Source organism: Camelina sativa, chromosome 14, assembly GCF_030686135.1.
Source record: "Camelina sativa cultivar CO46 ecotype springtype chromosome 14, ASM3068613v1".
Taxonomy (NCBI): domain Eukaryota; kingdom Viridiplantae; phylum Streptophyta; class Magnoliopsida; order Brassicales; family Brassicaceae; genus Camelina; species Camelina sativa.
Window position 1 is genome coordinate 32,612,553 of NC_141893.1, and position 13,278 is coordinate 32,625,830.

At 37.3% G+C, this 13,278-nt stretch overlaps 3 protein-coding genes across 3 annotated transcripts; all 3 read right to left on the bottom strand.

The window, feature by feature from the left end:
* Positions 1–6,524: 6,524 nt before the first annotated feature.
* LOC104742880 (uncharacterized) lies at positions 6,525–7,228 on the bottom strand. Its single transcript, XM_010463957.2, has one exon. It carries the CDS (start codon positions 6,991–6,993, stop codon positions 6,661–6,663), a length of 333 nt encoding a protein of 110 aa, XP_010462259.1. The 5' UTR covers positions 6,994–7,228; the 3' UTR covers positions 6,525–6,660.
* A 1,551-nt stretch (positions 7,229–8,779) lies between these two features.
* LOC109128834 (uncharacterized) lies at positions 8,780–9,279 on the bottom strand. Its single transcript, XM_019235940.2, has one exon. The coding sequence runs from the start codon at positions 9,174–9,176 to the stop codon at positions 8,913–8,915; it is 264 nt and encodes an 87-aa protein (XP_019091485.1). The 5' UTR covers positions 9,177–9,279; the 3' UTR covers positions 8,780–8,912.
* Positions 9,280–11,256: 1,977 nt separating this feature from the next.
* On the bottom strand, positions 11,257–11,759 carry LOC109128832 (uncharacterized). Its single transcript, XM_019235936.2, has one exon. It carries the CDS (start codon positions 11,694–11,696, stop codon positions 11,382–11,384), a length of 315 nt encoding a protein of 104 aa, XP_019091481.1. The 5' UTR covers positions 11,697–11,759; the 3' UTR covers positions 11,257–11,381.
* Between the last annotated feature and the right edge of the window lie 1,519 nt (positions 11,760–13,278).

The following is a 13,278-nucleotide window of genomic DNA, read 5'->3' on the forward strand; positions in this document are numbered from 1 at the left end:
AAGCTGACCGGATAAGCTGATCTGGATTATACAAAAAGAAAGAAACAAAAAACTATGCATCTATCTCGACTGTAAGATTACATATAAATAAGAATTAGGATAATTTGTTTTCCAAAAAATAGATTAGGGTTTAGTAAGCATTCAGTGGAGACACACATAGGTTGTTGTTGATGAGATAAGTCAGCCGCCAAAATTGTCGTCATAGCTGAACGGGAGACAATCTTGCCTCCATCTTTCTTAGTTTTGTTATCGCAGTGAATTAGCCATATGATAAAGATTAGCAAGAGAACCGCGACAAACGCTATTAGCATGATAACTTTGCCCATTGATCGATCAATCTTTCTTTTTTTTTTAGTTAGTTTCTAGTAATGATTTAATTCTTATAGGAAACAACAAGATGTTTTTATATATATAGTAATTATAGAGATTATGGTGCTACTTTGTGTAGTTGTGTTAACTTATATCCACTTGCTAAATTATGTTTTGACTTAACAATTACGGGGAGATATTCTTTATGCAGAATTCGGACGTTACTCACTTTTTCCAATGTGAATAATACATTATACTACACACGCACACACATGCATACAATTTTCATCCTCAATTCAATATCCATTAGATTTGAATGTGTTTTTAAAATTAAAGGAAACCTCACACTCAAGTATTTACATAGATGAGTAACGGAGATAATCAATTAAGCTTGACCATGCTTAGATTTTCAAAAAATAAATAAATCAAAAGATGTGGTTTTCAAAAATATATCACAATTTTTTTTTTAACAACAAAAGATCAGCTCATGCGAGCCAATTTATAGAAAAATCGTTTACAAACAAAACATGATGCGAAGAAGTACGCGTTTGGCGTGCCAAAGAATCTGCATTTACATTAGCAATTCTAGAAATTAGAGATAAAGAGAAAGAAGAAAACTCTCCCCTGTCCATCTTGATATTTTCGAGGTATGTCTTAAAGGTCGGCCAATCCTGAGGAGAAGACACCATCTTCACCAAGTCTGAGCAATCTGTATAAAAAGCCACATCTCGATAGTAATGACCAATCATGCACTGCATGACCCAAATAAAAGCTTCTACTTCAGCATGCAAAGGGGAAAGACTTCGTCGGAAATTGGCAGCTCCCCTCGTTTTCAAACCATCTTGAGCGGATAAACACACCCAGCCGGCTCCCGCAAAAGCGTCACCCGCTTTCCACGAGCCATCAACAAAACACCTGTATCTTGAGAAAACACTTGTAGGCAGATGACCTACGCACCCGGTGCTCGAGCACTAGAGATGCTGGAAGCCCGGGATAAATCGTCATCCACATCCTCTGTCTGAGCCTGCAACCATGTAGACGCCTCCACAGAAGCTAATCTGACGACATCCTCTGGCTTATCCATAAGATTCTCAAAAACATGAGCATTCCTTGCCTTCCACATATACCACATAATCCATGGAAAAGCCGCAACTTGAGAACCCGGATTGGACGAATCCAGAAAATGATCCACATTAGCATACAAAGAGGCTGTAGGAAAAGAAACTGGTCCAACCGGCACCTGAGCTAAAGCGGAAGCCTGTCGAGCTGGCGGACACCGAAAAATAGCATGATTAACTGTTTCCTCGTCAGCCCCACATCTAGCAAAAACTGAATCACAATCAATGCCCCGCCTCTTCAGGTTTGCCGAAACCGATATGCACCCGGATAATACTTGCCACATGAAATGCTTAATCTTCGGGAGACAAGCCACCCGCCAAACGCCCGCAAGGAGAGGGGTAATATCCGGCCCACAATGAGAAACCTGAGAGGACTTTTGTTTTGCCAAGCGTTCCGTATCATACCCTGATTTAACTGTAGACTTCTCGGATTTTGTAAAATGTCAACCTAGTGAGTCTTCCAAATGAGAACTTCCCAAAGGTAGAGCCCCGATCAAAACAGCATCTTTCGGAATAAAATGCTCATATAGCAAATCCATGCTCCAAGAATTAGTCTGGCGATCAATGAGATGAGAAATGGTTAAAGAAGGGTCCTGTAAAAGTCCCTTACTCAAAGCTGGTCTTGGGGATTGAGCTGGTATCCAAGGATCAGTCCATATAAAAATAGACTCACCAGAGCCAACTCGTTTAATAAGCCCTTTGTTTACCAAAGATCTAGCTGAAACAATACTCCGTCACCCATAGGATGGCAAATATGAGCGTATTGGATCCATTGGGTTTGAATTCCTATAGTACCCCGGCCCTTAAAACCCCGTGCAAGAAGGGAATCAGGTGCCTCAAGCAGCCGCCACAATTGTTTAGCTAACAAAGCGGAGTTAAAATCGTCCACATTCCGAAAACCTAAACCACCCAACTGCTTACTTCCACACAACTTCTCCCAGGCTAACCAATGCATCCTCCCAGACTGCCCCGAACTCCACCAAAAATTTGCCATGGCACTAGTAAGCTTGGACGTGAATGTTTTTGGCAAGCGGAAGCAGGACATGACAAAGGTCGATACCGCAGTTGCAACTGATTTTATCATTACCTCTTTTCCTCCTCTGGAAAGTTGTTCTGCCTTCCAACCATTCGTTCGAATCTATAGGCGGTCCCGAACAAAGGAGAAAACTTGTGTTTTAGACCCTCCCAAGCTCTCAAGTATCCCTAAATTAGAACCCATCCCGCCTAAATTCGATATCCCAAGCACCCCTGCACCTCACGTCTTACCACTTCATCAACCTTGTGTCCAAATTAAATTGAGGATTTCTCGAAGTTAATTTGTTGCCCCGAGACCGCCTCGTATTTCTTTAGGATGTCCAAAATAACCCCAATTGATCCTTATCTACCTTACAGAAAAAGAGACTCTCATCCGCAAACAATAAATGTGTAATTGGCGGACATTTATTAACAACCTTGATCCCTGTTATCTGTTTTTCCTACTCCAACTTCCGAATATTGGCAATGAGTACCTCCGTATAGAGGATAAACAAATAGGGTGATAAAGGGTCACCCTGACGTAATCCTCGCTCCGGAACTATCAAGCCATTAGGTTGACCATTCAGCAGCACCTTGTATTCAACCAAAGATACACAAAACAAGATCCAGGAAACCCATTTGTCCGAAAAACCCATTTTTCGTAGTAAAGCTTCGACAAAGCCCCACTCGACCCTATCATATGCTTTGCTCATGTTCGTTTTTATTGCCATAATTTTCCTTTACAGGACGGGTTAGTTCTTAGACCATGAAACATCTCCTGAGCAATCAAAATGTTATCTGAAATCAACCGGCCGGACACAAAAGCTGACTGAGTCTCCGAGATAAGATTTGGTAACACCAATTGAGCCATTGACATAAACTCTTAGAGATGATTTTGTACCCCAAATTACACAGACTAATCGGACGTAACTCTACCATCCGGGTTGGTTTAGCTACGTTGGGAATGAGAAAGATGTGCGTACGATTTAAACTCTTATCAAAAAACACCCTCCTCAAAAAACCGGTTAACCATGGATACAAGATCCGCCTTGACAACCCCAAGCCTTCTGAAAAATTAACATGGTCATTCCATCCTGTCCCGGAGCCAAATCCGGATGCATCATAAACAAAACCTTTCGAACCTCTGTCTCTGTGACCGGAGCTGTTAACCGCTCATTGACCTCCTCCGTTATCACCATATCTACCTCACTTAAAGCCTCCTCGAAAGATACTGGAGAAATCGAAGTAAACAAGTCTTCAAAATATGAAACAACAATATTGCAAATATCGACATCTTTCGTAGATCAATTATTATTCCTATCATACAGACCAAATATTTGATTTCGAGCCCGGCGCTGCTTTGTTTGGGCGTGAAAATACTTTGTGTTTTTATCCCCCACTCTCATCCACCGATTCTGACTTTTTTGATGCCAATAAATCTCCTCATTCCTGTAAGCCTCGCGCAAACGAGAGGTTAATTCCGAAAGCACCCCCGGGTCAACCATATCATCCGCTTGAGCTATCTCCAGCTGTTGCTTAAGATCCTCTATCATCTCTCTCCCAAAAGGAACTTGTGCCTTCCGCCACTGAGAAATTGCCCATCTACAGCGTCCTATTTTGGCCACAAAACTAAGAGATTCCTGATCGCGAGCATTCCCTCAGCCAGCGGAAATAACCTCCATCAAACCCCCCTTACCAATCCAACGTCTATCGAACATAAAAGACCGACGCCCACGTGGCCGCTTGGCATCAATACTAACCACCAGAGGTTTGTGATCAGAAGTGATCATAGGCAAATATTCTGTGACCGTATCCAGAAACTGATCATGCCACTCCTCAGTACCTAAGGCCCGGTCCAACCTACACCGAATTGGTTTCTTATCCCGCTAGCCTCTCCATGACAAGAAATCCCGAGGTACAGAAATTCCAGAAAACCACAGTCCTGAATCATCCCATTAAAAGCACGAAACGAAGCCGCATGTCTAAGTTTACCCCCACGTTTTTAATAATTCCCTGTTAACTCATTAAAATCGCCAACAACTAGCCAAGGTGTTGATCGTAAAGTACCTATCCTCAATAACCGTTCTCAGACCATATCATGAATTTTGGGTACTGGATCCCCATAGACAAATGTTATGTTAAAAATTCTGCCATTATGAACCGTTTCAATATCAATTATTCTGTTGGTTGCCAATAAAATTGATATATTAAAATCATCTTTATTATAAAATAAAGCCAAACCTCCACTACAACCAACAGGTTCCACTGTTTTTAAATTTTTATAGCCAAAATAGCCTACAAATGGTTCCAAATGAGAAAAATATTGTTTAGTTTCCATAAGAAAAAAAAAATCTGGCCTATGTTTATGCCATAAATCTCTAAGATTTCCAATGGTGCCCTTATTTCCGAGACCCTGAAAATTTCAACTTAGGATATTAATTTAATATTTGGTTTCGGTGGCTTTGCCCCACCTTGGCCTCCTTTAACCCCTTCCTGGGTCGTAATAGTAGCACCGCTTACCCCGGACTCCTTTCCATGTGGTGGAGGACGTCGTCGTGGTGACAAGAGCATGCTAGCATTCCTCTTCTTAGTCGAGACCCCTCTAAGCACCCAAACCCCCCTTCCCTTTTTCCCTTTATTGCCTAACTCCACTTTGTTTGGAGCTCCAGACTCCTTCCCTGAAAAAACCGTACCCTCACCTGCAGTCCTAGCGCCTTCAAGCTCCACTTGCAAGTGATCGACCTCCGCTTCCTCCAAATCGGAGCTATCCACTTCCATACCAACTTTCTCCCCTTCTACATCCCCTACCGTCGTGTTCACCATGACCTCCCCACTAGCAGCATCCTGGCCCAGCATGACCGATCCAGAAGTATCCGTTTCCATAGATGTCCCAGCCAACCCGGCATGTTCTAAACCTTCCGTAGATTGTGAGACATAATCCGCCACCATAGAACCTTCCACCGTTCCACCCCGCGGGACATGTTCTAGTCTCGCGTCCTAATCCCTACCCGCCTCCACTAAGTCCATCGAAATTCTCTTAAGAGATCCATCAACCCCTCCCGTCCCACCAGGAGAAGCCTCCACCCCCTCAACCTCTTCTGTTCCATCCAGAATTTGACCCTCTTCAGGAGGACCAGAAATCTGAGCACCCTGATCCATGGACACTTTCGCCACTTTGGTTTCCTGGAAAAGAGCTTTCTAAACCTGCCTTTGCTTCCTTTTCAAAAGGTGTCACCCTTACCTCCTCCAAAATTGAAGGCAAAACAGGACCCTGACGTTGACGTGGTTGTCCTCGAGTAAAACCATTCCTCCCCCTTTGATCCTGCGAAGGTACAGAACTGGAGGATCCCTTGTAATAACCCTTCTGCCTCGACGAGTCTCCCAAACCGTGTTCAGACCGAGACCGAGAACCGCTAAACTGGTGACCATTATAATTCCCTTTGAAAGACCCAACCTAACCAGAATTCCTCCGCCAATTAGTCATGACCGCACCCTTATAACTCAGTAGTTGAGCTTTTTCAGGTGGATCCGCCATAACCAGTGTACCACCTTGCTCCATCCCCTTAGATACTGAGCAGACAGATTAATCAATATAAAGGCTAAAACATTTCTTGCACCAACCATATAGTTTATCATAGAAAAGCTTCACAACCATAACTTCTCCATTGAAAAACTTAATGTCGAGCTCAAAACATAGAGGTTTTAGCCCGTCGATCGTAACTTGCACTCTACCTCGGTCAATATTAACCGCCTCAACTACCCCCAAATCTGACCCAATATCACGGAAAGTGGGCTCTGCCCAAAACTGGATAGGAACATCACAATTGTTGTTACTAATCTTCTTACGCCACCCAAAAAAAAACCCCTTAACTTTTATAGTTTTTTGTTTGTTTGTGCAAACAACTCCTATAGTTAAACAATAGTAATTAACTATAATAAAAGAGGAAAAGAAATTCACCCTCAATTTTTAAAAATAATGAGTATTGTCTTAGCTTTTGAATATTAATTATTATCGTTGGCATCCATGCATCTTCATCCAAAGTATTATATAACGAGAAACCAAAGTTCATAAGAAAAGTAAAATTTTGTAAAACGATCATTTTTCATCTTTTTATGATACAATTTGATTTCCATCCTCACGAGAGTTTATATCTTACATTATATATAATATATACATGCATAGATAAATATCAAAACCCACAATATATATACGACACCCTTAATCTCCACAGCCGCCGCCGCAACCTCCACAACCACCGCCATCTCTTCCACCATCAGCATCACCACCGCCTCCACAACAAGAACCGTCATAATCGCCGCCACCACTGCCAGGATCTACGGTGGTTACAGCCGCAGCTATGACAGCTGTTGTAGTAACATTTCCTGTCAAAACAACAAGTCCTCCATCTCTTGTTCTCGCTACACCCTTTTCCAAATCTCGCGGCTGAGACAAGGGCTCTTTCTTCCTTTGGGAGACGACGCAGCATATGATAATCAACACGAAAAGAACACAGACACATAATATAATAATTACATTAACAAAAGGCTCCATTATATCTTTAATTTTTTTTTGTGAAACTGAACTGATACCAAAAAGATGCGAGAATCCTTTTATGTATAGAACTATCTAGAATGTTATTTAGCGTTTCTTAAAGATACACGAAACTGCAACGGAAATTTCAAAGTTTCTGGCAAAAAATAATTAAGAACATTTTTACTTTTGATTACTTTTTCTCTTGAATAAATATTCATGAGCTTAAAACTTCTTTTGGAGGTTTCTCGCATACACAAACTTGGACGGTGTGTTTCTGGTCATATTGAATAACATTTATTCTACTTATTCTTTGTCATGTATAAACATATTATTTAAGATTATGAATATAATTTTCTAAAGTCAATATAAAATTTTGACTATGAGCATGTTTGTTATGTTGCCGCTGCGTCTCCTTCCGGCGGCCAAAATTTTAATGTCACTATGGCCAAATAAATGTGAAAATTGCTGTTGCGACTACTTTTACGGAGATTTCCGGTATATCATGTCTCGCCATGAAAAACAGGCGATAGTCTTAACTGCCGCTGCGACTTGTTTTAATAGAAGCGGTGACTTGTTTAAACAGAAAGAGCGACTCATTGCAAAGATTTAAATTCCGGCAACCTTTATTTTTTTAGTCGCAGAATGTGATTGCTGCGGCAACTTAACGAACAGGCTCTATGTCTTTTACTGGGTTTCATTCCCTTTCTTCTTTATTCTGTTTTACATTTTTTTTTTCTGTAATGAACAATGAACACTACTGTTTATACTTTTTGAAAGAAAATAATATATCCTTTCCCAACTCAAATATATAAAATGAATAAAGAGAAATTTTTTGGAAAACGAAACATAGCAGAAAAGAGTTTTTTTTTGTATATATATGTATATACATGCATATTATATATATATATATATATATTTTGTTTGGTGTATAATGTTCTCTATTATTTTAGCAATTTAACGATATGGATATAGCTCTTGTTCAACGGTTAGGAACCGGTATATATTAATATTACGGTCAAAGGTAACATTTACAGTATATGAAATTCGCACGTTAGCAAAAAAAAAAAGAATTAAAAAAAAAAAGGTAACATGAAATGATCACCAATTCACCATAATTGGTTGAGTATTTAAGATATCAATCTACAAAGTATGAAGTGATACTTTTGGTCAAATACGAAAGCGCGTGAGTACCCCTCATATAATACACATCAGACGTGCGGGAAAATATTCGAAACATCATTCTCACTATTAGTTTCAACGGGTATTGTATGCTGTTGTTTAATATATGTGGGCGGGCGTGTGGCGCCCAATGTAAAATATGCGAGACCAGTGCGAGACTTCTTTAATACATACGCTATATAGCCTATATATGTGTAGGAACATTTGTCATACCGTATGCGGCGCATACGAATTCGATGGCAGATATTAGAAAATTATATATGTGATAGAAACTCATGTGTATTAAACTATTACTAATTAATTATTATATATCAATCAATATGATATTTTTGTTTCAGTTTAAAACTGTATTGACCTTATGATGAATCTAAAACAATTTTTTTAAAAGTCTTATAGTGTGATATAAAATATATATATATTTTATAATGAATATACATAATTTAGTATAGCATGATTTTCTTTTAATTTTAAAATTTTGGTTATGAAAAAATGATTTTATATCTGTTAGCTGTTTGTTATTTATTTATTATAATTCAATATATTCAACTAAATCATATAGCATTTTTTCATCAAAATATACAGATATGATGCATCATATATTGTGTATGTATATATACACATTCAATTTCCAGTCTAACAAGATATCTCACCTTAAAATAATTCTTACATTACATTTATAAATACAAGATCTTATTTATTTCAAACAAATAAACACATGACATGTACACAAGAAATGACAAATTATATATGATCATATATTAAGCGCCTCCACCACCACCTCCACATCCACCGCCACCACCACAGCCTCCACCTCCACCTCCGCCGTCTCCACCACCGTCACCGCCGCCACAACAACAAAATGAGTCTACTTTTATATCTACTACTTCATCGTGACGCTTTTTCTTAGGCTTAGTCTGCTTCAAAACAACAAGGTCTCCATCCTTCTTTCCCTTTTTACCCCTTTTCACATCTCGCGGCTTCTTCTTCTTGCGGCAGAAGCAACAACATAAGATTCGACACATCGTGATCGTATAGCAAATGCAATCACAGAGATTATGATAACTAAAGGTCAACAACAAATGTATTAAACTTTTATTTTTGTTTTTGAACGTTCTAAAAATCTGATGTAATATATGTGATACGTAAAACCTTTTTATATAGCCTCAAATTGCCTTTGACTTTGAAAATATATAACAATATAAGCTTACGAGGTCAACTATTTTTTTCTTATAACAAACATGAAATTGCATAAGAAGTTTCGTTTTGCTAAGCAGACAAGTAAGACTTCCCATCTTGATTACTATTTACGGTCAAAATAAAGACTGGTCGAGTTTCTATATTTACGATATAGGTTTTTTCAACATGGTAGGAATTAATATAGTTGAACATTCCACGGAAACGTTAGATTATATCACACAGTTATTATGAATCGAGTATTCGAACATTTCAAATTCATATATAAGACTAAAAGCTTTATTTCAAGCTTAATTATGACATGGACGAGCGTATCTAATTTTAGTAATTTCTGAAAGACAAAAGAAATTCCAAGGGGATTTTTAGCCTTTTAGGTTTACGATTACGGTACGAGTCATCTATACGCAGCGACCAGCCATTCTATTTTTTTTCATGTCGATGTATTTTTCTTTAGCCTCGAAATTCTTTGTAATAGTGACATGAAATTTATTTTTATATATTTTCTTGAAAGTATTCCAAAAAATCATTCTCTAGAAAATGATTTTTTTTTTTCGTAGATCAGAAAAATACAGGAATAATAACAAAACAAGGGAGAATCCCTAAACAACAACAAAGGACGCTAAATATTAATTAGATAGCTTGCGATAGAAGCCAAAAGTCATACACAGAAATTTGGTTCATTATACACATTCAGCTTACATTCTTATAAAAGATCACACGTTAAAATCTTAGAAGCATAGATAAATACATTGTACGCCCCCAAAAAAAATGCCATTAAGTATATAATTAAAACACGTCTTCAATTAATCTCCACCACCTCCGCAACCACCGCCGCAACCTCCACAGCCTCCGTCTTCGCCGCCACAACAACCTCTTCCTCCGTTGCTGCGGCGGGAACGCCTTCTACTCGTTTTTTTCTTCCTGCGGCTGAGGAAACAGCATAAGAATCGAATCATCGCAATCACTAATTATAACGAAAGTCAAGAAATATGAGCTTTTGTAGTTTTTTGTTTCTATGATTTCCGAATATAAACATAATACAATCATGCAAAAAAATGATCTATTATATAGTATAGTATAGTCCCAAATTGCCGTTCAAGTTGAAAACGCATATATATTTGTTTATAATACAAGCTTATGACATAGCCTGCCTAGCGCTAGTGCCTAGTTGTTTCTTGAAAGATACACCGAATTTTCCTCTTGATTATAACTGAAAATATATACGGTCAATAGAGAAAAATTCGTTTATATAATAGGATAGGTTGAATAGTTGAAAAGTCCATGGCACCAAAACAACACATTACAGTTAATTTTGTGAGTTTAATATTCGTGTCCAATACGTGCTGTACAACAAGAAAATATCATTTCTTTTCTAGTTATATATCGAAATCTTCTAAAAACACGAACAATTCGTGTTTTATTCTATATTCCTAACATCTACGAAAGAAAACTTGATATTTACGGTGACAAAACAACACTGATTAATTAACTATAAGAGCACCCATTAATATTTTAATATGATATTCTCTTATATATGTAATATGTTAATAATGGCTTATATTTGCATGTACACAGTATAAAAGATATATTCGACAAAATATATGAGTCGAGAATTAGCTCTCTCAAAGACGATCAGGAACTTAAGCTTCCACACCTCAAGATAGAATCGGATTGTAGTGTGTTTTGGTTTAGGCCATCAGGCATCAACACTAGATATATATACCGTTCCAAATATTCATGGCTTTATCTCTGATAGTTTCTCTTATTGTTTATCCTTTTTCCAGTTTTAGCTATAATCTTATTCCCAGAGCATCAAAATGTATTATATTTCCAGCTTTGTCTGACTTTTGCTAATAAAAGTATTACAAGATATATATATATATATATATATGACTGTATGAGCAATCGTTTCACCACCCTATATGATCCATTATATATATATACTCATATGAGTTTCAAGATCACAAGGTGTGCAAAGTAAAGAAATTACACTATACGCTCAAGACAAGAAAATTACTCATTATTAAATCATATTAACAGCCACCGCCTCCACACCCACCGCCGCAACCGCCGAAACTGCCGGCGTCATTACCAAAGCGTTTGCGACGACGTGAGCTCTTCATGGTGAACTTACTCGACCTTGAAACAACAAGTCCTCCATCTTTGACCGTTGTACCCTTTTTAATGTTTACTACTCCCGGTGGCGGCTGTCTCTTGGCCGTTTCGATCCTTTGGGGTGGAAGAGGCGACGGAGAGATTTTATTTTCCGTTTCGACCACCTGCGGCGGAGACGACCGCGTTATCTTGGTACAGCTGATGAAACAACTCAAGATACGAAACATCACCATCGTAATAGCAAAAATGAATTTGATGCATGTGAAACTATAGTGATTCGTATATATGATAAAGCGACCTTTTATATATATTGATCTAGATATTTATGTATGTATATAAAGTTGCCGACATGAGCCATGGCTTATTATAATATATATAATTAGACAGATACAAGAATTGCGAAGGTATTTCAATTTGTTTTTACATAAATGTATTAATGTGGTAATGTTTCTGTTACTTTACCAACAATTTTGTAAAAAGATAAATAAATGAAAACGACTTAAGTGCAATAATTTTTTGGTAAAGGTTTTACTACTGACTACTGAGTTAGAAGCTATATGACTTTTGGTAATACAATTTCTTAATTTTTGAGAAAGTGCAAGATAAATACCAAACCACTATATCTACAATTGGTTGAACTGGGTGATCGTTGTGAACTTGTGATCCACAGATGAAGAGATAAAAAACCGGTTATTAGGAACAAAGAAAACTCAAAATGATTTTCCCACCTGACTAATTGAGACTTAGGATTTATTAAAGTGATTGTAATTGAAGTATATATGGTTATTTTAATCATCTCTCTTCTCTTTGAGATGGTACTTTTGGCCAACATAAAAATATCAAGCCATATGATATTAAGAAAGAATTAAGAGTATTCGGCCTTTCTTAGTACGGAAGAAAAGTTGTGGTGGACAACCCAATTGTTGCAGAAATTGTATAAAACAGACCATGCTATAATATCTAATTAATGAATTTAATAATTTGTTATATATGGAGAAGTATTTTATGAAAGGGAATTAATAATATAAAAACCATGAATATATTCTCAAGTTTTATTCTTCTGGATATATAGATATATAGATTAATATAGCTCTATTCTTTAGGTAACAGTGTTAATTTATTGGAAGCCCACTTTGAAACACTTTGGTACTTTTAGAAATAGAGCTGACCGGATTAGTCGAAAGGATTTATAAAAAAAAAAAAAAAAAAAATAGAAGAGTTATAATAACGGAAAATACTGAAGAACAAGTGGAAATATTGAATATTGCAAAAGGTTGTTGTATCACGAAATCTAGATTATTTATATTAGTCTATGTAAATAATTTCTTTTGTCAACGTCTGAAGTATAAATATATATGTATATGTGAATTCCTGAAATAATATATCAAACAGAAAGTCCATGAATATGAACATACATAAATTCGTGAATTTGAGTGAATCCAATAGAGAGACTCATTCAAATCTATATATCTAAGCAAAAAATGTAAAGATATGATAATCACGTTATAACTACAGAAATCTAATTTTCGACGTCAACCACCCCCACAGCAGCGATCAACACAACCGTACACATTTGAGAAGCTATATATCAATATTGTGACAAACTGACAATGGATTTTTGTAATGAGTTTGTGGATGATACATCATACATACATCGAAACAATCATAGTTTATTTCACTCTCATTTACAGAAAAAAGCCTTTGGAGCGAAATACAATGGATTCGACGTATGTATCAAGAAATAAGGTAGATTTTTAATTTACCCTGAAAACATACAAATACAAACCATTTTTAAAGGTCGAAGAAGTCGACCAC